General features: G+C 35.8%; 2 protein-coding genes across 4 annotated transcripts; both read right to left on the reverse strand.

The window, feature by feature from the left end:
* Positions 1-57: 57 nt before the first annotated feature.
* ETFQO (electron-transfer flavoprotein:ubiquinone oxidoreductase) lies at positions 58-19,707 on the reverse strand. Of its 3 annotated transcripts, none has more exons than XM_086427566.1 (18): positions 19,247-19,707; positions 15,347-15,423; positions 14,139-14,245; positions 13,468-13,549; positions 13,267-13,375; positions 12,151-12,197; positions 11,747-11,821; positions 10,846-10,962; positions 9,787-9,855; positions 7,852-7,944; positions 5,892-5,994; positions 4,816-4,940; positions 3,120-3,169; positions 2,933-2,999; positions 2,284-2,363; positions 1,141-1,269; positions 991-1,057; positions 58-254 (listed from the first exon to the last, which is right to left on the reverse strand). In XM_086427566.1, exons 1-18 carry the CDS (start codon positions 19,605-19,607, stop codon positions 171-173), a joined length of 1,842 nt encoding a protein of 613 aa, XP_086283692.1. In that variant the 5' UTR covers positions 19,608-19,707; the 3' UTR covers positions 58-170. The 3 variants fall into 3 exon arrangements, with proteins under 3 accessions (XP_086283692.1, XP_086283693.1, XP_086283694.1); XM_086427567.1 differs by lacking the exon at positions 19,247-19,707 and adding an exon at positions 14,342-14,417 and having other exon boundaries at positions 15,347-15,401; XM_086427568.1 differs by lacking the exons at positions 15,347-15,423; positions 19,247-19,707 and having other exon boundaries at positions 14,080-14,233.
* Positions 19,708-22,896: 3,189 nt separating this feature from the next.
* LAP3 (Calcium-dependent phosphotriesterase superfamily protein) lies at positions 22,897-26,426 on the reverse strand. Its single transcript, XM_086428392.1, has 4 exons — positions 25,985-26,426; positions 25,119-25,403; positions 24,727-24,894; positions 22,897-23,513 (listed from the first exon to the last, which is right to left on the reverse strand). The coding sequence occupies exons 1-4, from the start codon at positions 26,350-26,352 to the stop codon at positions 23,114-23,116; spliced, it is 1,221 nt and encodes a 406-aa protein (XP_086284518.1). The 5' UTR covers positions 26,353-26,426; the 3' UTR covers positions 22,897-23,113.
* Between the last annotated feature and the right edge of the window lie 562 nt (positions 26,427-26,988).

Consider the following 26,988-nt stretch of genomic DNA (forward strand, 5'->3'; position numbering starts at 1 on the left):
CTGACCACCCAAGAATGCCACATACCCAATGATCGGATGCATCTAAGAGTTCCCATCAAATCACAATCTCCCTTAAATTATTAGGATAAGTGTCATATATTTACATCTAAGTCTGCTAAAATTATGAAAATTAGAATAAATCCATTATAAGATGAAAATTAAGGAGAAATTTACATGATTGAATATCCAGGGCCGCCGCTGCCTTCTGGCACTGTCCACTCGATGTTCTGTCTTGGGTCTTTGATGTCACATGCCTGAAAAAATTTCAAGAACAGTTACAAATTCAACTAGCAATTATGAGATAATTGAATGCGCATTAAAAATGAAAAAGAAAATATAAAACCACAACAAGCATATGGAGGGAAAGTTTGGGACCAAACAACAGCATTTCAATGAAATGGGAGGTTCACCTAAAGAGAAAATAAGGGAAAAAGATTTAAAAAATGTGTTTAATCTCCAAAGAAGCTTTTCGATTTGGGGTTCTACTCAGGCGAGGAAAGCTCTTCAAACACTACAGGAATTGATTATGAGATAAGAGTAATCTAAAGGGAAATCAAAGGTTTGTTGTTGTTGGATGGTCGCAGCTACTTCCTTCTTCCCTTTTTTTTTCTACTCAGGTGAGGAAAGCTCTTCAGACACTAAAGGGATTGATTATGAGATAAGAGTAATCTAAAGGGAAATCAAAGGTCTGCTGTTGTTGGATTGTCGCAGCTACTTCCTTCTTCCCTTTTGATGTGTCTCTATCCTTATTTGGTGTCTCATATAAAAATTCCATCAATTGGTGTGCTGTAAAAAAGAGTTTGTGGCAATATAATTTCATTAAATATTTATCAGGTTGTTTCTTGTCCATAAGATACTCGTAAGGATTATATTGCCCAGTAAATCAGAACAGAGGTCTGACACGAAACATTCAAACTTCAAACTGTTTGGGCCCTTGAAAAATCATATAAATTACATTGCAGCTCTGCAAGATGGATTTAGAAAATTTACCTTGCAGTGAAGGCAGTTTTGGGCATTGATGTGCAGCTTTGGCTGACCTTTCTCATCCGGGACATACCTAGATTTCAGAAAAAATGAAACAAATCTCAGATACTTATATGAGACCATTTAAGTCATATACCAAAATATGATGTATATTACTCGTATACACGTGCAGGGCAGTATCGTGACTCCGGTCCTGCATATTCTGGCAGGTTTACACGTTCAGGTATTGTGGGGTCCCTCAAACGAAGATGTGAAGGTTGGTCATGGTCGTGGTTTGTGTTGCTTCTGTAGAAACACAACAAATAAATAAATCACATTGAGAAAGGGGAGAAAAAAAATATGGAGTTCTAGTACTTTTCGTGGAATAATTAGAAATCCTATTGCCCATTTGACACTCTTCTGTCCGGAAAAACATTCCACTTTTCCCACTCAGTTTTCCCAGAATCACAATATTTGTAATTTATTATTATTATTATTTTAAAAAAATTGAGGTGGGGGGTGGAATTTGGAAAGGAATGAGATTCCTTGGATGGTTAGCAATTAGCATCTCCCAATTCATATAATTTTTTTATGTAGGAAATCTGCTGATGGGACCATTGAAGGGTTGTACCCAACACCACGCATGTACCACATGGACATCATAGGTAGGTCGGTGTGTTAGACAGGTAGGATGTGTGCCTTAGGTATTCATCTTAGGTCATTACTCGAATGCAGAAGGTCCCTAGCCTCTTACCTAGGGGTGCAACAAGGTTCAGTTGGGTCCAGTTTGGGGTCAAATCAGAACCGAACCAACATAGGTCAGTTCGACGAAATAAGAATCAAAATCAAACCAAATTGCCCTTAGAACCGAACCAAACCGAACTTAGGTCGATTTGGTTCTATGGGTTGCCAATATCCTATAAGCTTGCTTGGAAGCAACATATTTTAATGAACAAAAAAGATAAATAATAAAAATGAAATTACATATAATAGGTCACTAATCTACCCATAAAAAATGTTATTAATCTATGTCCTAACTCCTAAAATAATTCATAATAAATTAAAATATAGTTATTTATTATTAAAGAGTTCAGTTCTATACAAGCCTTGAACCGAGAACTGAACCGAATTGATCAATTCTCTTTTTCTTAACCCAGAACCGAACTGCAACTTGTTCCAAACCAAACCAAACCAAACCAGCCCAAAGCTATCGGTTTGTTTCGGTTCTTGGATTGAACCAGACCAAATTGCTCCCCTATTTTTACCCACCCACATGAACATGTATCTGGACCTAAATGGAAGATTTCTGGTTAAACAAACCTGTATAGTGATGTTGGTACATCAAAAGATACCAACCCATCTGGCTTTAAGTATTGAATCGGAGAGTGTAAACTTGCTGGCTGCAAATGAGAGTTGATTGATCAGTATCTGATTACAAATAACACAAACCCTTCAAAAATTGTAGCTAATAGTCTGTCACCAAGTACTAACAAAACTTTGGTGTTTATAGTAAGCATGAAACATTTGAACTGAATGTGTCCCATCCATGCACATAAACAAAATCATATTTTTGAAAATCAAATAGGTAAAACAATCACCAACAACAAAAGCCTTAACCCCACTTCTGGGGATGGCTAAAAAATCAGTATCAAAGCCATGTCCCAATTATCTGGTGTTGGCGGGAAATAAAGAAAATAAACACGGAAATAATAAAATTCCAGGTAAATGTTCACCCGGATCATTTTTGGAGACAGCGCACCAGCCGGTCCATTTTAGTTTCCAAAACATTACTCCAGACCATTCAATAATTGCAATACCATTGCATGGGTCATGTGCCAAAACTAATACTACTGTGGTAATATGAACATCTAACCATATGATCATGGACTAATACTTGGATAACAAGACGATTGGTTGTAACCACATACTATCCACCAGTTTCATAACTTGTCAAAGAGTGAGCTCTTACATTTGTAGCTTCGTGATCAGGTTTCCCATGCTTCAACGTCAAAGGTGATCTCCCCTTCAGAACGTAGCTGCCAAGCAGGAAAAAACTGTAAGAGTAGATACAATAAAGATAAGTAGGGGAATATACAACCTATAGACTCCATGGCCTAGGAGTAATCTATGATAACTTAAAGAAGGCAAAATCTTACTGTTCCAATGCAGATAAAGCCAAACCTGGGATCAACCCATACTCGAATGCCTGCAAAAACAAAACTACTAAAAGGTGAAAAATAAAGCTGTAAAAAATAACTCCGAGATAGCAGAATCTCATAAGGCTTGTTGGGGAAGAAAAAGAGCACTCATCCGATAGGTACACATGTCACCTCAAGATACGAGACAGGTGTTCATTTAGAACAAATCTGATTAAAATTTCAAGATGGGATGACCGTAGCCAACTTAAGAATCAAAAACCTTCCTAACAATTCAGAGTTGTGTCTACAGTTAAGGAGCTAGCTCCTGTTTCCATGTAGTCGGGACATGCACGGTATCTAAAGAAAGGAAATACTACTCAAGGGGCACACCTAATAACAATAAAACATATAATAAATAGAGATCTAATGTAACTGATAATGACCAAACAAGCCATACCCTGATAAAAAGGCGTGGTCTCGAGAGGTCAGGAGCCTAACAAAACCATAGGTCACGAAAAAGACTATGGAAGTGACTATCCCTGACCACAAAGCATGGGCTCAAAATAGAAAGGCAGAGGGGAAATGTGACTTAACCCCACTCCTCAAGTAATAAAAGGGGGCAACAAACAAAGTCTAAAGTGTGGAATCTTTCATAATAAATCTAAAACTATGATGAATTGTTAACCATGGATCTAACCCCACTTTTTTCAATACCAACTTGACAAATCTCCTCCCTTCGGAAGAGAAATGAACATAAAAGGAAAAAAATAAATAGAAAGATGGATTTGGTGAGGGTCACTCAGAAACCGTTCCTTACTTTGTTCTCAGTTTGAGTGATCATCTATTGTAAGTTAAAAGGCGATCACTCAATGGTCGCTTTCTTCATTGTCTTTGTTGAGTGTTGTGTAATCTGCCTCCACTCCCGGGTGTCACGTGCACTTGTATCGTGCCCCATTTTGACCCGTGATCCTCTTATATTCATAGTTGCCCCTCCAGGAGCGATAAAAATGATAATTTTGAGAAAATGATAAAGATAATATATTGGATATCTTCAAATCACATCTTTCTTCATTGCAACTTTGCCAAACATATTTGGGATTTTTCCTTATCCCTGTTTGGGATTGTTGGATGCATTCCTCGCTCAGTAAAAAACTTGTTTGAAGTTTAGAACCAAGGGGGCTACCCTTTTACAAGGGCAAAGAGAATTCTTTGAGCTTATGCCCCTTTGCCATTTGTTGGGCTATATGGAAGGAACGTAATAGCAGGATTTTTTATGGGAAAGAGACGGATGCTAAGGACACTATCATCTTGATTTTGGCGTGGTTGTTCTATTGGAGCAAGGTCTATAAGGTGCTTAGAAGGACCACTTAGCTAAGTGGTAAGACCTTGGGAGGATGTTCTCAAGGTCTTAGGTTCAAACCCCTTAAACCACTTCTTATACTAAAAAACAAAAAATAGCTTGCGCAGCAAAAAAATAAAGAAAAAGGTCTATAAGGTGCTTAGAGGGGTATTCTTTGAGGATTTCCTGGTGAGATGGGAAAAGGTTTGTAACCTAGAGGAGTAACTGTCCTTGGTTTGTTTTCTTTGTTCGTGTTGTGTTGTTGATTCCTTTTTTCAGGTTGGATAGATCATCCTCCTTTTGTAAATCTTTTTCCTTGTGGATATATTTCTGTTTGCCTATCAAAAAAATAATACATTGGATATCATTACTAACCGGACGGTAATTCCGAGCTCTATGGAGTTCTTCCCAAACCCATGACTTCTTTAAGTTGTCCCAATATTGTTCCATTCCAGAGCCTTCATGTAGTACACCAAATGCAGCTTCTGCAGCTAGCATTCCTGTAAAAGATGGCCCACTTTATAGATGCCAATCAAATTGAATTATATATATGATAGTACAGATATAAAGCTAAAGGCAATCACTTAGCAAAAAAAGAAAAAGAAAATACAACTAAAGGTAAACCCAAAGGCACTGTTACATCTAGCACACTTACAAGGGGTCTCGACTCAATTTTCAATCGGTCTCATCTGTGACCCATTCGGATGATGACCATCTGATTTGTTGCAGTTAGTCGGATATCCAGAAAAGGCATCACAGTAATTCAGAAAGAAAAAAATTCTAGATAAAAAAGAAAATCTTACAGTAGAGTAGGGAAAATAAAAATTCCCATTTTCTCATTTCTTGATACAGTCAGTCTGAGGGGCATAGCTTTGGGTAAATGTCCATTCAAGGTTCATAAGCATATGTTCTCTAGGTTCTCTTGAGATTTCCAACTTCAATTTCTACCAAGTTTTAAAGATGGTGTTGCTTCAGGTCTCAAATGTGGTCAGAAAATCGATGAGATCACTTTGAGAGTGGCATTTATTATATGCTTAAATCTATTTCTTTAAGAACTTCTAGATATAGTTGAATTAGCACCCTGTAGAATCTTCTAAGGTTTTAGCTTGCAGTGAGTGTTCAACTTGAATAATACCTGTTTGCAATAGAGCACACACACGAACCAACCACTTAACATAACTAAGAAATTGGTACAAACATTTGTATACAAAACTACGAATTTTATTGGACATGGAATGGAAAAAAGAAAAGTAGAGGTAAAACAAATTTAAGAAAAGCCTGTACACAATCAACAGTGAAACATTGCTACACATTTAATTTATTATCTTTTCTTTTTTATTGGTACAACTACATGTGTGATAAAACACACAATTTCGTTATTAGATTGTATACTCTCATAAAGGTGTGTGATATCCCAAGTTACTGTGCTCAATAAGATAAATGAGTGATACCTGACTTCATTGCAGTATGTGTTCCCTTTATTTTCGGCACATTCAAGAAGCCAGCTGAGCATCCAATAATTGCTCCTCCCGGGAACACTGGATGTGGAATAGACTGAAATTTAACTAGCATCATATTCGTACTTGCATAACATGAAAACCATATATGAAGAAGATAATAAGAACATGAATAAAGAGGGGTAATGAGGACACGCTCCATCCATCATGTGCCGTCTACACGGCTGCATAGGACAAAAACCAACATAGTTGGTGAACCTATGCACACAATCTATTGACCGTGTTATTGATCGTTGCCATCTTACATTTACAATCGACTGAAATGCATCAAATCAGATGGTTAGGATCACATAATAGAAATGACTGTCTTCTAGACAGGGGCGAAGCCACATAGGGACCAGTGGGGGCTATAGCCCCCACTCAACTTCTTGAAATTAATACTAACTGGTGATTAAACCCCACACTGATTGATATTAAAGATACCACAGGTGTTTTTAAAAAAGATACCTCCTGTGCTTTTAAAATTGATGAAATGCATGCCCCCACTGAATGAAACAAGAGTTTTACCAGACTAACCTATTTGTTGCATTTTATTTTATTTTTAAAACGTCCCTAGGAGTTCTGACAACTCCAAGGGAACTTATGTTATCAATTTTGTTACTGAACAAACCAAGATTTACCGAGCAAACCTATATGTTATAATTTCATTACAAAATTTCCTTTGCTTTATCAAGTTTGTTACCGAACAAACCTTACTTTATGAATCAGGCTAGCATGACTAACTTAGTAAGATTTCAAACCTTACTAAGGGTCGCTGGGCCCACGTGGATTATCAAATTGGCAATCAACACCACATCATTATAGATTTCATGGAAAAGCTCAAATTCAAAAGAAAATGGATGGCTATTGAACTCCCAAATTTAAAACTAAAATTCAAAGGTGAAAATTAACTTCTTAGAATTTTGTCCTGTATAATCCTATGGCATTAGATGAGATAAAGTTCTTGGATGCCACAAATTGATGCAGTTAGGATCCAATCCAAGTTTTTGAGTAACAAATTACCAACATCAATTTGAATTTTATGATGCGGATCCCCACTCCAAGGTTTGCTAGGTAACAAACTGATAAAGTAAGGTTTGTTGAGTAATAAACCTTATAAAGTAAGTTCCCTTGGAGTTTTGACAACTCCAAGGGAGTTTTTGTAATAAAATGCAACAGCCGGTAAATCTCTCTAAAAGATCAAAGAGTAAGGTTAGTCTTACTAACTTAGTAAGATTTCAAACCTTACTAAAATTTGATCTGATGCCACGGGGATGTATAGGACAAAATTCTATAAACTATGAAAGAATAAATTAAAAAGATTATTTTTCCCTGTTAAATTTAAATTTTAAATTTGGGAGTTTTGTGGGATTTTCTTAACTGTCCATCTTCTAAACCTTGTATCAAGTCCAAAAAAATTATTTTTTTTGAATTTTATTTTTGAATCTAACTTTTTCAATGAAATCTAGAGGACTGCAGTGTTGGATTGTCAATTTGGTAATCCGTTTGAGCTCAACGACCCCTAGTCAAACTTTACTAAGTAAGGAAAGTGTGTTTCAAGATTTTAAGGTCTCTCTGTTTCTCTAAACATCCATTCTCTCTCCCAAAATCATGAATCAATGAGAATCTTCTATTACTCTAAGGAAGATTATTGGACAATCATCGTTTGCAGTGACGAGCTGAACATTCGAGTAAAAGAAAACCAATATTAGATCGACCATCATTAAAACTTAGCCCCCACTGACCAAAAATCCTGGCTTTGCCCCTGCTTCTAGATTGGAGTAGTTGAGTAATGGTCTTGCACCAACCCAATACGTGTGCCATATATGCCAAAGAGATTTATTTTTCTCATTCTCACCTACCCTGTTGGAAGAATTTCAATTCAGATTATGGACAAGGGAGACACTTTATGTACCTGAAAACCACCTTCATTCAAAGTACGAGCACCATACTGGAGAACAACTCCACCTTCTAAAAGCGGTTTGATCGCTGGATGGTGTTTGAGTTTCTGCACGAATAGAAATAGATAACTAGGAGGCTTTCCATGGATGAAAGACTACGCTGTCTTAAAGATTAGGAGCTATGAAACAAAAACACTCCATTGCTTTTGAAAATTTGGCATGCCAGATACAGGACTATAAATTATATATAGCAGAAAAATACTCCAAGTTAAACACTCCTAATAAATAACAAGAAGCTAATTAATTGACAAGGTATTGAACATAAAAGTTAGAAATGAGGCAGAGTTGCAGCGTAGAACTAAAGTTATCTTGAAAGTTAAGAATGACAATATAGTTGGTTGGGGTGGTTAAGAATAGAATAGCTACTTATTGAAAAAAAAGGAAAAAAAGAAAGAAAGAAGAGAATAGCTACCATTGATGGTATAATAAATAGGGAAACTTTGCCCGAGGCATTGAATCAAGTTGATGGTGTAACTTTATTTGGAGCTGCCTCATCTTTAGCCTTTCATTTTCAGGGCTGCTGCTTTTGATTGGAAAGAGAGTTGGGGGTTAGTGGTCACTAAAAATGATGGATTCTGAACTCAGGTCTGTGGGTTCAACACCCACAGAATTTACCAACTTACTAATTAGGTAAAAATGTCTCATGTTTAAGGAGTCTGGATGAGATAATAAATCAACCACTACATCAGTGTTTATAAAAAACAATCCTGATTGCACGACAACTGTACATGTGTCAACTGTATGCTAAAAACAAAGGTTATAACTTAGAACTCCATCCCAAGATAAGAGAATCACAGAAAGAATCTGACATCTCGAAAGATAGATGATCAAATCAATGTTTAAAATGTCATTTCGAATCGTTGTTTCAGTTTTTTCAAAAACCGAAATGATACAGAAACATTCGAAACACTCGGAATATTTCATTAACATTTAAAACTCAGATTTCATTGGAGACCATGGTCAAGGGATGCGTCATGAGTTTGAAAGCACAGGGATTTTTCAAATATTTAGTAAAATATGGGGTTTTTTTTGTCTAAAAGACCCAGTCTTTTAGGGAAGACCAAGATCAAGGGCTTCTATCCTTTAGATAAGACGAAGGAAAAGGGTATGTATTGGGCTGTCTTCAAAAGGGTAAAAAAATTGCAGAAGAGAGAGAAGAAGAAGAAGAAAAGAAAAGAAGAGAAAAAGAAACTAACCTCGAAGCTTGAACTTCGGCACGAAACTGGCGGGTAGCACGAAACCTGTTTGAATGTTTCATTTTCAAGCTTGTTTCGTCTCGTGATACTGAAAAACGTTTCGGCCGAAGCATACCAAAACAAAAACGAGATTTTGAACCATGGATCAAATGGTCTGTCATGTCAAGGAGTCATGACCAACATATCAGATAGGGAAGATGTGGGGCGTACCATGACCAGGATTTACACCAAGATTCGAAGATACTCAGACAAGACAATGACCCACGATGCCCATAACGGAACCAAAAAGAAAACAAAATTTTTTTTGAAACCAACAAAAACTAGTAAGTAGTAACTACCCAGCTGTATTAGTTTATCTTGGCGTCCAGATCGTTGCATCCAAGAACCACTATCCATGTCAGTTATCACATGTTCAGTTTCCAAGTTGCATAGTTTAGATGACTATTGTGTCTAGGAAATAATGGACGCAAGGGTTTAGGTTCGACACCACTATTACAATCTAAAAACTTTCAGAAAACTCAAGTAAATATTTCACCCGTTTTGCTTGCCTACGAACGCTTAAACAAAAAATATGGCTCTAGTGAGAATAGAATGGCAGAACAGGATTCTTGTTGTCGATTGGACACTGTTAATGTTCTTTCTTTCTTTTTTTGCAAAGGGCCCAGAATAATGATAAATGGCAACTTAGTGCACCTGGAATTCCTCATATGGGTTCAAGAAAGGGTTGTGATAATCCAATGCAACCACAAGGCCAATGGAAACCTGCAAACAACCAAGCAAGAATAAATGATCAATAATAAAAATCAAAGGGTACATATGTACTTATGTATATGAAAAGAATGAATATACATTTATGAAAAATATATAGGGTGTCAATTATGTACAAATACTCACAAGTTCCACTTAAATAATGGTGACTCGTGCTACATAATTGAAGACTACCGGGTGTGGATGGGAGATTGCGAAGAAATCCTCCCTTCCTCTTCCATACATACTTATGGCATACATGCAAGATAATAGGGAACAACCATCCAATGGGTCCCAACAGGAAGATTTTGTTTTATTTATTTATTTTTGATAGGTAAAATGCATAGTATTGATAGTGGTCGAGATGACCAACAAAATACAACAAGACTCATAAAGAAAACCCCTTCTTGACTCACGACAAAGTACAAACCCAATCCCGTCTTCCCATAAAATCATCAAAGAAAACACCTTTGAACTCATCAAAGGCTTTACACCAATAGAACAGAAAACCTTTTTACACTACAATATCCCCCACCGTCGACCAGCAGGAAGATCATTTAAGTCAAAAGTCAATTCAATAGAACAACCGGAACCTTCAAGTATATATATGGTTTGGCCCATTGGATCAGTTCAAACTTCTGGTCTGGGATATCTTTGAGCTAAGTACATCTAATAGTGGTTCCTACACATCTCCATGTGTGCCACATTTATGAAAGAGGCCTTCCTTCCCTCCAGTCTCAGATATCCTTGTTTATGATCTAAAAGAAGCAGTTTGCCGAGTCACTTTCCCAATAAAGTAGAAAAAAGGAAAGTAAAGAAAAAGCAACTTGACTAGCAACATGTTTGAAGGAAAACACATTACAAGCAAAAAGAAAAAGAAGAAAGAAAGAAAAAACATGAAGACACCTCATGTATCTACGACCTTTGCTTACCAAGTGGGGAGAAACACTATCACCAAAAGTTGGATTTCTTCATTAATAGGGAGAAAGAAGGCGAAGAAATTACCTGTCTATCATTCATGTGGTATAGAAATGATCCCCCGTATGTTTTACTATCCAATGGCCAGCCCACAGTGTGAAGCACAGAACCAGGTTTATGCTTGCTTTCATCGATTTCCCACACCTGGATAAGACGCATCTTTAAAATATACTGAAAGGCTAGAAAATTTTAAAGATAGCTTACTTATTAAAAATACAAAAAAGAAAGAAAAAATGGAACATAGATTGAAGGTTGATCAGGGATATTATTCTGAAGACACAACCCAGTCCCCACCGTGTGAATGCGCCCAAAGAAAAATTATAAGTGGCAAAAAAAAATACTATCAAGGTAAGCATTTGTCATATCCACGACTCAAGGTTCCAACACAAAGAATGAAACCAAAGTGAAATGGCTAAAAGCCACAACAACTGAGACGAAAGTTTCTCTTCATAAAATTTGCTTTTGCCTATCAAAAAAAATAACTTTGTTCACGATTCTTACTATTGAGCCATTCTCTGATCTTTTGAGAATAAGTACTTTGAAGTGGCAATAAAAGCAAACTTCATTCAAACATAGCAGAAAACCCATTATAATGACTGGAAGAAAGATGGATTGATCAAAATTTACAAATCACCCTCATGAGGTTACTCATAAGGAAATTAGGATTTTCATCTAAATGATAAAGCTATTATCCTTTTTTTATACATGAATTTATGTCTTTTTTCCTTTTTAGATAGGCAAGCGGCTGAAGGTTGGTTTTGAACCCAGGTCTGTGATTTCACCAACCTATCATTCAATACAAATGGCTCCCATCTAGTAGATGGCGTTTGATAAGATGGTTTGCCATGGTGAGGGAAAATCATTACAGCTTTAAACAATAAAGTAGTCTCTGTTGCCATGTAACTAAATCGAAAATGAGTAAAATTACCTCTTTAATGCCTAAAGCATATGTTTGATGCTGTGCCTGCACTTTTTCTCTCAGTTTGTAACCTCTCATTATTTTCTGTAAACAGAATGCACAAGAAAAGTCTTGCTCAGTTAACAAGTTTTGCCCGGAAAAAACTTTGAAGAGCCCATCCCACTTCAAAATTTCAGTAGACCCTCTCCTTTGAATTACACATGGTATCTCCAAGGAGGTATCCCAAATATTAGCCAAAATGTAGGGACGTGAAATAAACACAAAAAGCCACGTGTCATGTTACGAGGAGGGTTCCTCCAAAATTTTGAAGCGGTCTGGCTGCTTCAAAGTCGGATTCTTTTGAAGGAAAATTGATCACAAAATTGGAAGGAAAGATGTAACAGCCGTCGTTACTAGCACCAATTTCAGCAGACCTCTGATAATGACCCTCGACATCCTTCAGCAAGAAGTGTAATACGTCCTGCATCATCGTTCTCACACTTTTATTTTAGTATAAGGAAATTACGTTTGCTTACAGAATAAAATCTAGGACAGAAGTGTATTTGTGTCTCTCTCTCTATAAAACTACTTTCCTCACTCAACATACAAATTGTTTTATCAATTAAAGCAGCATAATCATGGGTGATGCATCAGGAGAAACATGCTTCACAACACAGACCATCCAAATAATGGGCAAGACACTAAGAAATGAAGTGCTAATATTATACAATGGGCAAGAAGAAAAGGTGACTGTTGGCAAGACCGCAGGAATTTTCTACTAAAAGAATAACGATACTGATATGTCTCCCACCAGAAACTAAGCTGATGGGATTATCATCACAGTTGGTGTCATCACTGTTGAGGGTATATTTTCCTCCACTCTTGGGTGTGTCATACTCCAGTTAAGCCATGTGACCCTCTTATATTCATAGTTCTCCTCCTCTCCAATAGATTGGTCTTTTGGAGTAGTTGGTTGATTCACATAGTATCCGAGCGGTAGGTTCATATAGGTCACAGGTTCGATACTTTCCATCCTTATGGGTGAGGGGGAGTGTTGAGTGTATATTTTCCTCCACTCTTGGGTGTTTCACTCCATTTAAGCCCTGTGCCATCAATCAAAAAAAGTATTCATTGTCATCCCCCTCTCCAATAGATCGGTCTTTTAGAGTATTTGGTTGGTTAACAATCACACTTTTTATGCACGACCAGAAAGATGCCCGCCCGGAAAAATAGCAGCAACTTTTTTTTATTAGTAAATAAAAGATTTATTAAAAAGGGACAGTCAAGATGACCCCCCAGGATACAAAGTTATCTGCAACTTGGATAGCTAGGATCACCCCACTGAATCAATTTTCTCTGTCAAAAACTCTTAGGTTTAGAATCCATAGAATAGATTTTGAACTCCTACATATGTACCAGGTGTAACAAAGGCCACACAATCAGAGGCCATATCAGAAATCTGGGATTGTTGATAGTGACCATTCTTGTACACAAATTTTGATACACTAATTAATCTTTGAACTTCATGAAAAGAATTTGAGAAAACCTGCCTTTTAGTTCCACACCACGCTGAAAAGTTTCCTTCTTTGAGCCATCTTTAGCAACACCCATATCATTAGTTGCAATGCCACTAACCTTGTCATTTGCATCATATAAAATCTGTCCAATTACCAAACTCATAAATAAACCATACTTGATGTATTCACACATGGATTACTATGTGTCATGCAAACAAAGAACTACAGAAGTACCTCACTAGCAGCAAAGCCTGGGTATATTTCGACTCCCAACTCTTCAGCTTTGACTCCCATCCAACGTACTAACTGACTCAAACTGCATCAGGGAGCCTGTGATGGTAAGACGACATACACAGAAAAAAATGGTGCCATATAAAAAAGTATATGAAATTTGTTTTAATGGGAAAATAAACGAAGGAAAGTATACTGATTTGAGTCATCCACTCTTCAGTTACTAACTACTGATAAAATATGATATCTCAACTAAATTGTATCCATTACAACAAACACTGGCTTAGTCAAAATGACCCCAATGGTTCTCAAAGGAAAAAAAAAAAAAAAATTCAGAATAACTAGGATAAGCAGAACCAGCCAAGTGGAATAATTCAGATTTAAAATCTTGACCGAGTCAAAGTGGTTTCAAAGAATAATGATGATGTGTGACTCAAGAGGATTGGTTTGAAGTTGCAATTCAGAAGCCAGGTTGACCAGCATGTGATGGGTAAATCAAGGTGTACATACAATGGATATTGAAAGAAAGAAAGAAAGAAAGAAAAACAACAACGATTTGCCTAAGACGTAATGGACTCAAAATGGTTTTCAGTTGGTTTAGCTAGTGTCAGATACCTTGATTTTAAAACCTTCACTTTCTATTTGACTGTGGTGCTAATCACATCATTAACTACCTTATCACAAAATTCCCTTTGTTATCGAATGGGGAAGGAAGTGAAAATGCACGATCCTTTGTAAGTAACAAAAACTTGTCAGAAGAGACAGGAACATTAATGGGGGCCTGCAAATGACGTTGAAAGAGATAATAAGTATCACGGAAAGAAAAGAGCATAATAAATTAACAAAAACAAATACAATAAAATACTGAAAACATTACTCAAATAGTTTTTAGAAAAAATATAGCACTGAGAGTTGCCTTCTTATTTATTTTCATTCCTGCAAACCAGAAAAACCTGAAAAAAATGCAAAACAGATTACTTGCACTACATTGGGGAGGACGGGCATAAATGTTTCCCTGCATTTAATTTATGCATGGCATACTGCAGGAGAAGGAGCTATATGTGGTTCTACTGATGAGATCTCTTAGGCCAAAAAGTGGTTAGATTGGACGGCTAGAATAATATAATAAGGTAAAAAAAAATTGCTCCAAAACCTTCATTGGGCCCATAGTGTGAGTCCCAATTCCCTTGTGCATGTAAGACATGTATAGCACTGGCAAGAGAACACTTTACTTTGTCATTCTCCCATCCTGATTAAAGTAGTCCTTGTGTGCATAACCTTGACTAGTGTATGGATCATGTTAGATACACAAAAACTGATACTGCTAGAGGATGAAATTTGTGTTACTTTTGAAAATAAGAGGAGAAAGTCTTCTCATTTTTTTTTCTCACACCTTTCTTGCTTCATGTGCTAAAACCTACGAGTGTCACCTACTAATTACTAACCACTAACTGATTTATTAAAAATAAAAAAATTGTTGCTTCATACAAAATGATTTATCTATCGTATCCTCCAAAAAATGTGCCTTCTCAAAGATAATGTTGGTTCCAAACTGAGTTTATCCCTAATAATCTCTCCTAGCCAAGTTCCTAAAAACAATACTCTGGATTTAGTCAACCCATGTTCTTCCCAAACCCAAACTCCACTTTAGTTCACCATCCATCTCAAAGTCAAAACTAATGGAAGTTTTTGAGACTTCACTGTCAATTTTGGATGTTGAGAGGTTAGTGTTTCTTACACAGCAATGAACAAGGTGGAAAACATGTTTTTCACTTTTGAGAAAATTTGCTTTAACAGGATCTATTTTGGAAGTTATTACCATGTAGAAACCAAACTTGCCAATCCATCACAAAAATCATATTATGAGACAGATGCAACACACCTCCTCTTGTCTCCAGTCTGGGAGAAGTTCATCCAATGCTCGGGGCTCAAAGACATTCCCTGATATGATATGTGCACCTAGAATCACACGGGAAACATGATTTTCCATGAGCAAAGTTTAGGAGTAACATAATATATACTGAAGGTTGAAATCTATAAAGGTTTGGAAGAACCAAATGCTACCACACACCAAAAAAATAATATACCTATAGCCTTTTTTTTAATAGAAAAAAAGAGGTTCTTGACCTCATAAAACCCTTTCTTAAATTTAAGTATTTGTTGGATACGCTGGCACAATAATGAACTTATTTTTGTAAATTACAATAATGAACATTAAAGTGGTTGGGGACTCACCAAGTCCAGTTATACAAGGGAGCTCTCTAAGGCCAATTAACAGCCCCCTGAACTGAAAACAGGACAGCTTGCTCTATAGATTATTTGTACAAATCCTTTGCTAAATGTTTTCCTATTGACACCCCACCTTTCAAGAATTTGCAGTCTCAGACACCATATTCTTGGGTGGTTGTTTTTTTGGTGCTAGTTGTACCCCGACTTTAGGGGAGTTTTCTTTTTTAGATGGGACAATATGATTGCTAGTTTGGTGCTTTCGTTCTTTTTTCTTTCTTTTGGTTGGTCATCTTGACTACCGGTTGCATCTCTTCTCATCTTAAAAAATTTATACTTATAAAAAAAAAAGCTACACGTCGGGTACAATCTGAAGACTTTGTCAAACAAATTTTGTTCCAATTATTATTTAAATATTAGTTGCGCTATTTTGAGGCATATCAGCTTATTTACATACATTGTTTCTAAATTATATACTTGTCGTGAAAACATTAATTTTAAAATATAATTCTCAATTGCCAATAAGTAGCCTGACCTGATTATGCGACAACCACTTTAGAGATAATTTTCTCATAGATTGTCTTTAAATTTGCTTATACCATTAAGAGGAATAGATGACATGATCACGATACCCACTAGGTAAAACTTTGAGAATAAAGGATGTCATCCTAGGTGGCACACAACAAATGATGGGTAGGAATATGATACTATAGTAATTTATTGTACGATGTCTATAGTTTTATGAATGGTACAGTGCAAACATGTAAAAGATTTAGTGTAATTTATTTACAAAATGAAATTGATTATATTTATCAATGTGTTTTTTTGGCTCACTCACACATACTAAGAAAATGATAGTTAATACCAACATATCCCTTGCATGTAAATCATTTTGTCAGTTAGCCATCAATAGGCTATGCCAATAGTTAGTTAGATCAACAACATATGATGTATCAATTTCTTAATTCCTCTTGCAAGATTAAGAGTGGTCCAACAGAACAAAACTGAGTTTCGCTTACACTCCGTGACCCAACAAAATCAAAGAGACAATATTCACTTCAAAATTGTTTCTAAATCAAATCTCAATAACTAAACACCCCTTCCAAGTTCCAACTTATGCCTGGTTACACAATAAGATCATCTATAGTCATCAAGTTAGCTAGAATCTCATAAATAGCAAACCAAATTAGTTAATTGTATTCATGATGTTAGAATTGTATCATTTTCAAAAGAGCACAAACGATGCACCAGGAGAAGTTAATTAATTGCATTTTGTAGAACAATAAATACTGGTCAATATCTATTGTTTTTTAGGGTCATCAATACACACTATGATCAACATCATCAAAGCCTTAACCCAAATATCTGGGTCTGGCCAAATGAATCATGATCACCATTCAATCTTATCTGAGGCCATGTATTCTACCAATTCGGGTGTCTTTATGTACGCCACCACCACCTCACTCCATGTCTATATTGACCTTCCTCTTGCTCATTTAACCTAGGTGTTCCTTCTCACCAGTATCATCATCAATCTTCGTTACAAATGCCAAACCAAATCAAGTAAATGCCCCTTAGTTTATTTTTATTTTTTTGATTGGTAAAAGAACTTTTATTAGATTAAAAGAAAGCGGAGGTTGAGATAACCAACAACAAATGTGATGTAGGACATTTACAATTCTAGGTAGTTCCCTAATTCTATGAGGATTTGTTTCTATTTTCTAATTCTGGGATTTCTATTTCATATTTACTTTAGAAGGACAATTTCTAAATTCGTTTTTATTATTTAGACTACAATTAGAAGTGCTTAGAAGTATCCAAATCGAATTATAATAGATTTAGAAAGTTACTATTATGTCATAGATAGGTTAGGAATGTTAATTTTTAGTATTTTAGTAGGATTCCAAGTTGTTATGATGGAATTATGTATATAAGGAGCTCCAAATCCGAAAATTAGAAACAATCAATCAATTCAATTATCTTCTCTCTTAATTACTTTTTTAGCTTTATGCTCTATTTTTTTTCAAGTTATTGCTTGTTTATCGATTGAATCTATTGATTCAAATTGATTTGGAGTGTTTTATTGAACACAATATCTTAATTCTTATCAAATCTCTTGATTCACATGCTTCCGTTACGTCAAAATGCCCCTAAGTTTGTCACCTATTGTAGCTACTAAATGTACATGAATCGTGAATGTGTTTATTTCTGATTTAATCTTAGTCTTTCCACACATATTTCTCAACATTCCCACATCTGTTACGCTACTTTTTGTGCACATAGTTTCTTGATTGCCAAAATCCAGCCACATAAACTATACCCAGCTTTATTATTGTCCCATAGAATTTTCCTTTTAGTTTAATATGGGTATGGGGCAATTAGACATCATTCTGGAAGCACACCTCCACTTTAACCACTCAGCTTTTATTCCATAGGCTACATCCCCCTCACTCTCGCCATTGTTATGGATAATAGGACCAATATAATGAAAAAAATTGTCTACTTTAACACAATTATCATACTCCATGACAGGTCTAATAAGAACCATGGTTTTAAAACTCGTTTAAGACCAAGATGACTTGTCGGTATTGGAGGCTACCAGCGACATAGTCAATGTGAATAGTCCATCATACCGACTCGTCCCATATTTTGAAAATATCTGTGGAGTTAATGAAAACCCAGTCGAGTCATCAGGGTTTTGTGTTTTTTATGTAAAATAACTAATTCTTCTAGTGATTTTTTTTTTCATGGGTAAGCTAGACTTGAACCCACAACCTCAAAGTTGCTTTGCAATGTTTCAAACCAACTGAGCTATGTGTCTAATCCCGATTTAAATGTTCATTATCTACTTAAAAAAAGATTTTGTGACTGAGTATCTACCAACATGGTTTCAAATCTTGGTTTGACTTATTGTCTCATTCAAGGACAAGACCGAGTCGTCTCAGACGAGTCAACTCGTCTCAAACTAGATAAACCATTTAACTCGGTTTAAATTTATTTATTCGTATACATTTATATGAAAAAATTTATAATTTTTTCTATAAAATAAGGTAGATTAGAAGATGTTTAGTCATAAAATCCTATTTTATATAGATAATATGTATTTAAATTCTAAAAAATTAATTGTTTTAATTAAATACACAAAATCCCAGTTGACTTGGATGAGTTTTACTGACCCGGACAAGATTTTTGAAATCTCATCCAAATCGTCTCATTAATCTCGAGATAGCGAGATTCCACATAGTTGAGAGACGCCATGTCTATATGTTTCATTCATGGATGATACCAGGATAACTCGGGCGAATCATATTAGACTCGGACGTGATTTGAAACAATGACTACTAATCCACTTAAGAAATCAAATCAGGCAACTAAGTAATCATCTTTAATAACATTATTAGGTTTAATCAGGATCTTTTTCTGTTATTTCTACAGAAAGTGGTAAAGTATCAGGAAGAGAAGAAAAAAAGATCAAAAATCAAAAAATCAAAGCAGACAACTAAGTAATTCTGAACTTAAACAACAGAAATCCAACAAAAGAAGCAGAAAACCATACCCACTTCGGCGCCTTTTTCAACAACACAGACGGACAAATCAACATTCTTCTCTCGACACATCTGCTTCAACCGAATTGCTGCAGATAACCCAGCAGGCCCTGCTCCAACGATCACAACGTCATAATCCATAGATTCTCGGTTCGATTCATTGCTGAAACTTCTAGATTCTCCAAAAGAACCGATCTTTCTTAAGAATTCAGTCCCAGATTGAACTGGATTTCGAAAACAAGTACGGTTCGATGAAAATCCAGAAAATGAATCGTATAGTGGGGAAACCCTAGTTTTGTTTTGGAAGAAATTTCTGAAATTGGGATTTCTCGTAGGGTTCCATTTAGATGAGATTGAGAAGAATCTGAACATTGTCTCTGTTGTTGTTTCGAGAACGCATGCACAAATGTTCTTCTTCAGTGTAGAACTGTAGAAACTATCAACTGAGTTCGGCTATAACAAACCAGCGTATTAACCGTTCAATCCTCAACACATATATCGATAATTATCGCCACGTCACTTATTTGCCACGTCACAACCCATCTCACACGCACTCTAAAATTTTCAAGGTTATTTCTCTTCTCACAAGACTGGGTCTTTCTTCAATTCTCTCTCTCTCTACGAAAATTGAAAATTTTAGAAAATGACTTAGGTGGCAAAGAAACAATAAAGGTCGAGATGCGTATTGTTGAGATCTAACGGTTTAAAAAGTAATTCGTATGATCCTCTGCACGAACGATCGTGGGAGAGCTGGACTCTTTAAGTATTAAAATTTAACGGTTTAAAAAGTAATTCGTATGATCTTCTGCACGAATGATCGTGAGAGAGCTAGACTCTTTAAATATTAAAAAAAAAGTGACCCTTTTTATAATTGCCATAAACATAGGAAACTAGGAAATTTTTTTTGCGAAATGCCTTATTTATTAGATAGGATAAAATTTGATAATACACTTGAAATTTCAAATGGAGGGTATACATAAAAGTTCAAACTATTAAGAAAAATAGTTCCTTGACAAGGGACTTTAGTAATTCTCATCTAATCGCATGTTACAATTACTCGTATTTTTTGCAAAATATTTTCACAAATTGTTCACTCTTAAGATTGGTTTAAAAAAACAATTTTCGATACAATTTCAGAGTTGATAGTAGTAATAGGTATCGTTCGTCAAATCAGAATAATGAGTTGCTCTTACTAGTTTTATTGTTAAATTCAACTGAATGGGTAATTTTGCTTAAGATGTGAACTTCGAATTTTTAACAAAGGGGTGTGGGGGAAATTATGAGAGAATATATTACATCTTGAGATTGAAAAATCATTTTTGAGGGATGGGGAGTGGAGTGGGAAAATATTGTTTTGGCCTAAAGAAGACAATCTTGATCATATACCTGAAAATCATATTTTCCTAGGGTAAAATATTTGTCTACCCATTTTGCATTCACATCATATGTATCCTTAGGGAGTTACTAGAGATCTTTTGTTATTAAAGAAAAAATAATAATAACAATATTTGTATTTTTTGTATTTTTTATTTTTTGATGACGGGAGTGTCTGAACTTACGTCTGACTAGGGTGACATCGGAAGAGCCAGGGCATATAGGTCCCACCCCCGGGCACGTGCAACACCCACACATCACACACACCGGGTAAGTAAGGGTCCACCTTCGCAGGTGGCCCCGAGGAAATACTGCTCATACGAGGTATTGAACTCACAACCTACAGACTCACCGCTTATTGGAAATTGCCATTGAGTCATCCGCTCGGGATTTACTAATAATAATTGATCAAATCTTTCTTTCAATTTTCATTTGGCTTTTCTTAAATTTAAAATATTGATTTAAAATGGTCAATGATGTGATTGGTCTTATGGCACATGCCCAATCCATTTTAATTGTTCTTTTATTTTATATTTTGTGAAGCTATTTCTAGAATTATTCGATCTTGTTTGCTTATGAGTTTTCCTTTGCTAATCTTTCTACTCATCCATCGCTGGATTTTCATTCTATTAGCATTGACCAACATTAGGTTTCATAAACCATAGTTGGCCTTACATAAGATCCACTCCCATTATTGAAAAGGGGAATAAAAAGGAAAGACAATAAAGTTGTAAACGAGGTAGAAGAGAAAAGGAAATAAAGTTGAGTGAATTCTTAGAAATAAGTTAAAAAAAGAAAGGCAATAAAGATGGGAGTATTATTGGAAATGGGAGAAAAGAAAAAGAAGGCAATAAAGTTGTCTTCTAGATACATTCTTTATGGGGGGATAAAGACTAAGATAAAAGTGGGCGAGGGGGTAATGTATATATATATGCTAGAAAGTAGCATGTGCAAATGCACGTGTATCAAATGGGCTTATTCCTAATTTAAAACATTGTTTGGAGGGTGTGATAAAAGTGGGGGAGGGGGTAATGTATATATATATATGCTAGAAGGTGGTATGTACAAATGCACGTGTATCAAATGGGCTTATTCCTAATTTAAAACATTGTTTGGAGGGTGTGTGAATATTATATAGTAAAAGAGGATAATTTTATAATTTTAAAAACTATTATTTGATTCGAGGGTTGCAGTTTAGTTTTTTTTTTTTTTTTAACTTATCAAAATGATCTTAGTTATATTAAGTGTAAAAGTAAAGGTGGGGGTATTTGTGGGATCAAAAATTTGGTGTCGAACCACTTCCACTCTACCTTCTCTCATTATAGTAGTAATATTCCCCCCCCCCCCTTCCCCCAAGAAAATTTGTGGTCCATCTTGGCTTAACATGAAAATAAGCCCAAATACTTAGAGGTCATGCCAAGTGGGAGCTTAGGGTTTTGAAGCTTGATTAACACCGAGTCATTTATGGCCTGAGTCGGCCCATTGACAACCGTAGAGTTGTTTGGTATGCATCGCTCAAATTAAATAACACTTCTAAAGTACAGCTCCACTTATAGTCAATTGGCACTTGTTTTGTGAGTAGTAGATATCTTTATGAGTAGTTGAACCAAAATAATGGAAATAGTTGTTTTGGATGCATTTCTTGTTGTGGTTTATGAAGCCGGATAATACTGGTCAACAAGGAGGTATTGTAAATCAAGTCACGCATTCATGTCAATCGAGTTAATATTATGTAAAATCCTAATTAAGTTTCTTGGATATTTATATTTCTCATTTTTGGTGAAAGGGTGTAATTTGTAACTACAAGTTTTTTTTTCATAATAGAATCGGTGTAATCTGTGGACGTACCTCAATCTTGAGGGAGCTAGGTAAAATTCATGTTTCTTTGTGTGATTGCATCTTGTGATTGTTTTGTCGATTTGTTTTCTTGGTTTGTCTGTACCCATTTTCTTAACATTTCTCCCTATCATTCTCAACTAATAAAGTTTTGCATATATTGTATTTTGTACTTGAGAACATCTAAATTGACATCCTAGGACATTGTGCTGACATGGCGATTTGCATGTAACCGTAGATGCTTCCACTCGTATCTTGAGAAAAAACATCTATGGTTCTTCACACACTACCATGTCAGCGCAGTGTTGAACGCAATGTTGTAGGATGTCAATTGAGCAGTATACCTTCGTGGATTTTATTATTATTATTTTTTATGTTGCATTAAATTAATTTTTTTAACCAACATTGCATCATCTCGAAATAAAACATACACCTATAAAATACTAGATAAGGTACGATCGTAGGGTCTATATGAACCCTCTTTCATCATGGGTAATACATGATCCATTTTCTATGGACCAAAACAACCATAACAAGATATTTCCACATACTAATTGCCACTCTCAAGAAATTAAATTAGCAATAAAATTACACAAATTGATTAGAAATTCAAGACACACTAATGAAACCATACTTGAAAATATATGAACAAAAAGTAGTTCATGGATCTAGGGGTAAGGGAAAGTAGCAATGTGGTTGTGAGCAACTGTACCAATCCATAGCTTTCCATTCACCTCTTTAACTTCACTAACTAGTTTCATAACTTCACCATTTTGATCTTCAAGTACTTCTAGGATTTCCCCTTTTTCATTGAAGAGAGAGATGACTGTGTACATCTTCATACCCATCAACTTTGCTAAGAAACTCATCCTCAACGGCAATCGGAAGTAAAAGTTTTTAATCCAAGGGTTGTGTGCGAGGACTTCTTGGGCTGGGGTTCGACAACAATCGATCGCGACCCAAAATTGTCCTTTATCGTTTAATCGAACGTTATCTGGATATCCTGGCAAGTTTGCGACTAGATCCACCTGTCCGGTTCGGGGGCCCTCTAACCAATATTTCATTAGCCTGTAATGTGTAACGAAAATTCAATTTGATAACCTAGGAAACCATTTCTTCTTCTTCTTCTTTTGTTTTTTTTTAAATATAACGGGGGTGTCTGGACTTATGTCTGACTAGGGGGACCCGGATGAGCCAAGGTCGGAACCAGGGCTATGGGACCCTCCACCAAGCACATGCAATGCTCACACATTATCAAACCATTTCTTGATCAATCATGTCTCAATCTAATAAGACCCCGGTCGATAAAATGTGAGAAAGTATGTGAATTATATCTTATATTTTGTTTTAACGTATGAAGTTTATCTATATTTTGTACATTAAATCTGATTTGATTTTATCTTAACCTGGTCCAATTGTTATCAAATCAAATTTGGATTATAATATTGAGATCTGATTTTTTTTTTTTTAAATGATTCAACAAGGTCTAATCCAATTCTTATCGAACCAGTTTCAAGTTTTGTCCCAGTCAACCCACGCATAGTTTCAAAACATGAAAACTCGACTTGAATATCCACCACGTTGACTCAAGTTGTTTGAGATTCTACTCGTATTAATCAAATAAAACCATCTTAAAATCTATAAATATTTTAAAAATAATTTTTAATTATCTAATATGTATAGGGAGCATTCAGAGGCCCTAAAGAAAGCGAAACATTTTTCAATATATGGGTTAGAAGTTTTGAAATGAGCTCATTTTTTATGAGAATGATCTCGTCATCCTCATAAACAATTAGTCCATTCTGAAACTTCTAACCCTAATTTACAAGTTAAAGAATCATGGACCGTCATTTATTTGTAAATCACTTTTGATGTGGTTAGAAGTTTCGGACTGGTCTGATATTTTGTGAGGATGATCTCTATGGTGAGGAGATCATCCTCACAAGAAAATCAGCTCATTCCAAAATTTCTAGTCCATATATTGAAAAATGTTTGGCTCTCTTTCGACCCTTGAACGCTCCCCATCTAGACATAATTTTTTTGTGTGGCTCTGCACAAAACAAACATTATATATAGCTGAATAACTCAATCAAAATTTTGACCCAATGCGATGCATTTCTGAATTAAATTGGCCAAGTTAACTTGATAAGTTGGTTCCATTGAATTTTGGGACCTGAGTCACCTCTAAATCTGACTGAGTTGAGTTTGACTTGGTCAAGTTTTGAGTCAACTCAATGAGTTTCAAAACTATGATATTGGAGAGAGAGAGAGTAAGAAATACCTGCAATTGGTGGTCTCTGTGAAAAGAAGAAAGGATTGGTCCTTAGAAAATTGAACTCCATTTGGAAATGCCAAGCCATCTAACACAATATGAGTTGTTCTTGAAGGAGGGTCATATCTAAGAAGCCTCCCTGTGGCCTCTCCTTCCAACAAAATGAAGAAATGGTTCCTATACCAAAACCTCCAACAATTAATAAACTATATAGGAAAAAAATATATATAATAAATTCCATTGGCACACCAACTTTTACTTATACACACCAATCATCGTGATACATATAGATTGGTGTGCTATAAGTAAAAATCGGTGTGTTAATAGAGGCTATCTAAATCTAAATAAAAAAGCTAGTAAATTTAAAACCACTATGAGAAGCTAAAATCATTTAATCTTACAATCTGTTGTATCTCTTGCTAGTATCTGTGAAGAAGATTGAACCATTCTTATGGATGTCAAGGTCATTTGCAAAGAGTATGGGCTTCCCTTCAACATGGTTTGCCAAAGGAGTTGCAAGACCTCCTTCTGGGCCCACGACCAAAAGCCCATAATAAGCGTCGGCTATATACAAATCTCCACTATTCCTATCGAACCTTAGTCCGAGAGGACGACCACAACGATGCTCGAACTTGGATTGCTTGGACTTCGTCGAGTGGATACCATTGGCACATAGCTTCTCCGACCTTTAAAGAGTCATTCATATATAACAATAATCAATATGATTTAGTAACGAAGCAGTAGTCCCAATAGAGGACAAACAAAGGAAAAATCGACTGAAAAGTGTGTATAATTGCGGAAAAGATGTTTCTACGAGAAAATCAATTTTTTAAGAAAATGTTTTGGAAAAAATTTATTTTCCTAAAAATGTTGGTTGGTGTTTGGTAGCACCTAGGAAAATGACCAAAACATAGTTGGTTTTAGTTTTAGTGGTGGGGATAATCGTGAGATAATAACATTAGGATTTTTCTACCTTTACACGAAAATCATTTTCCAAGGGTGCCACCAAGGAAAATATTTTCCCTACAGGACATGAAAATTAATCTCCCAAGGAAAATAATTTTTCTGTTAAGTGTGCTCACATATATATATATATATATATACACACATGCAAATCATATTTTCTTGGAAAGATCATTTTCTAGTCAATTTTCCAAACCCAAAGGTTCTAAAAGAGCGAGAGGAAATAGTAAGGACGGATATGAGCGTAATTGAATGAAGGAACAAGACTAGTTGAGCCGATTCCTAACTTTTGCGCACAACTCACCAATTGGGTGTAACGAGTGCAAATGTTTCCCATCCGACACCATCACCCATCCACCTCACCACACGGCCATCCGCCAATCCAGTGTAAGGTCCTCGCCCCAAAAGATCAAACTCCAACGACTCGGGGCCATAGACTTCATCCACAAACTCCAATTTTCCCGACACCAATCGGCTCCTGTTATCTCTTGGCCAATTATCCATAACTTGCTTGTACGATGCAACGTCATGCTTCACGGGCCTATAGTCATGACCCCCTAACGGGCCGACATGAAATGGGTCCATGAAAATAAAGCCCATGAATAAAACCATGAGAAGGAGAAATGGGTGTTGCAAGAGTGCTTCATCTCTGTGCGAGCTTCTCTTCTCCATGAGTTGGTGTTGGTAAGAGAAGCTAATAAGGTAGCAAGATATGTAGCTTTTCAAAAAATTTTGTGTTATAAGGTCAAGACATGAACAATGTATGATACCTAAGGTGGTTGGGATTAGGTTGTCTTATAGTTTGGCCTTGTTTTTCGCATTTTTTCCTTTTTAAGGGTACCAACACAAGACAATATTTATTCACGAGAGGGTGTTTAGACTTTAGAGCATCATTTGAAAATTTAGTGTCATGTTCTCGAGTCATCTTAGTCTCCTATAAATTTTAAGCCCAATTTATATTTTTGAATTAGAAAAGAGAAAATGATCTTAATCCAAAAGAAGAAAATAAATCTTGATTTTGAAGGCTCGTGACTTGTCTCGAGTCCTCTCAGTATCGAATGATTTTTAAAACATTGTTTTAGAGTAACATCATATGTGATATGTCATACTAAGGCCTCATTTGATAACGCTGTCAGCTTTTGCTGTCAGACTCTACGACTAAAAACGTTTGTTAGAAATAACTATAAAAAATGGAATACTAAAAAGTTTGTTTGGTAGAGTCTTGTAAAAGTATTGTGCTGTTTACTAAAATTTGGTAATTATTGTTTGATACAGCTGCTGGATTCTACTGTATTCTGGTAAAATGAT

This window comes from Akebia trifoliata, chromosome 16, assembly GCF_017979445.1.
Source record: "Akebia trifoliata isolate Shusen 1 chromosome 16, ASM1797944v1, whole genome shotgun sequence".
Classification (NCBI taxonomy): domain Eukaryota; kingdom Viridiplantae; phylum Streptophyta; class Magnoliopsida; order Ranunculales; family Lardizabalaceae; genus Akebia; species Akebia trifoliata.

Excerpts from the sequence above, each read along its gene's own strand:
- ETFQO (XM_086427566.1), bottom strand. The coding sequence starts at position 19,607 with ATGTTCAGATTCTTCTCAATCTCATCTAAATGGAACCCTACGAGAAAT. Across the intron at positions 5,995-7,851 it reads TGAATGAAGGTGGTTTTCAG|TCTATTCCACATCCAGTGTT; the intron begins GTACATAAAGTG and ends GTTAAATTTCAG. Across the intron at positions 3,000-3,119 it reads GCTTTATCTGCATTGGAACA|CTACGTTCTGAAGGGGAGAT; the intron begins GTAAGATTTTGC and ends CCTGCTTGGCAG.
- LAP3 (XM_086428392.1), bottom strand. The coding sequence starts at position 26,352 with ATGGAGAAGAGAAGCTCGCACAGAGATGAAGCACTCTTGCAACACCCA. Across the intron at positions 25,404-25,984 it reads GCACTCGTTACACCCAATTG|GTCGGAGAAGCTATGTGCCA; the intron begins GTGAGTTGTGCG and ends GACTCTTTAAAG. Across the intron at positions 24,895-25,118 it reads AGCAAGAGATACAACAGATT|GAACCATTTCTTCATTTTGT; the intron begins GTAAGATTAAAT and ends GTTTTGGTATAG.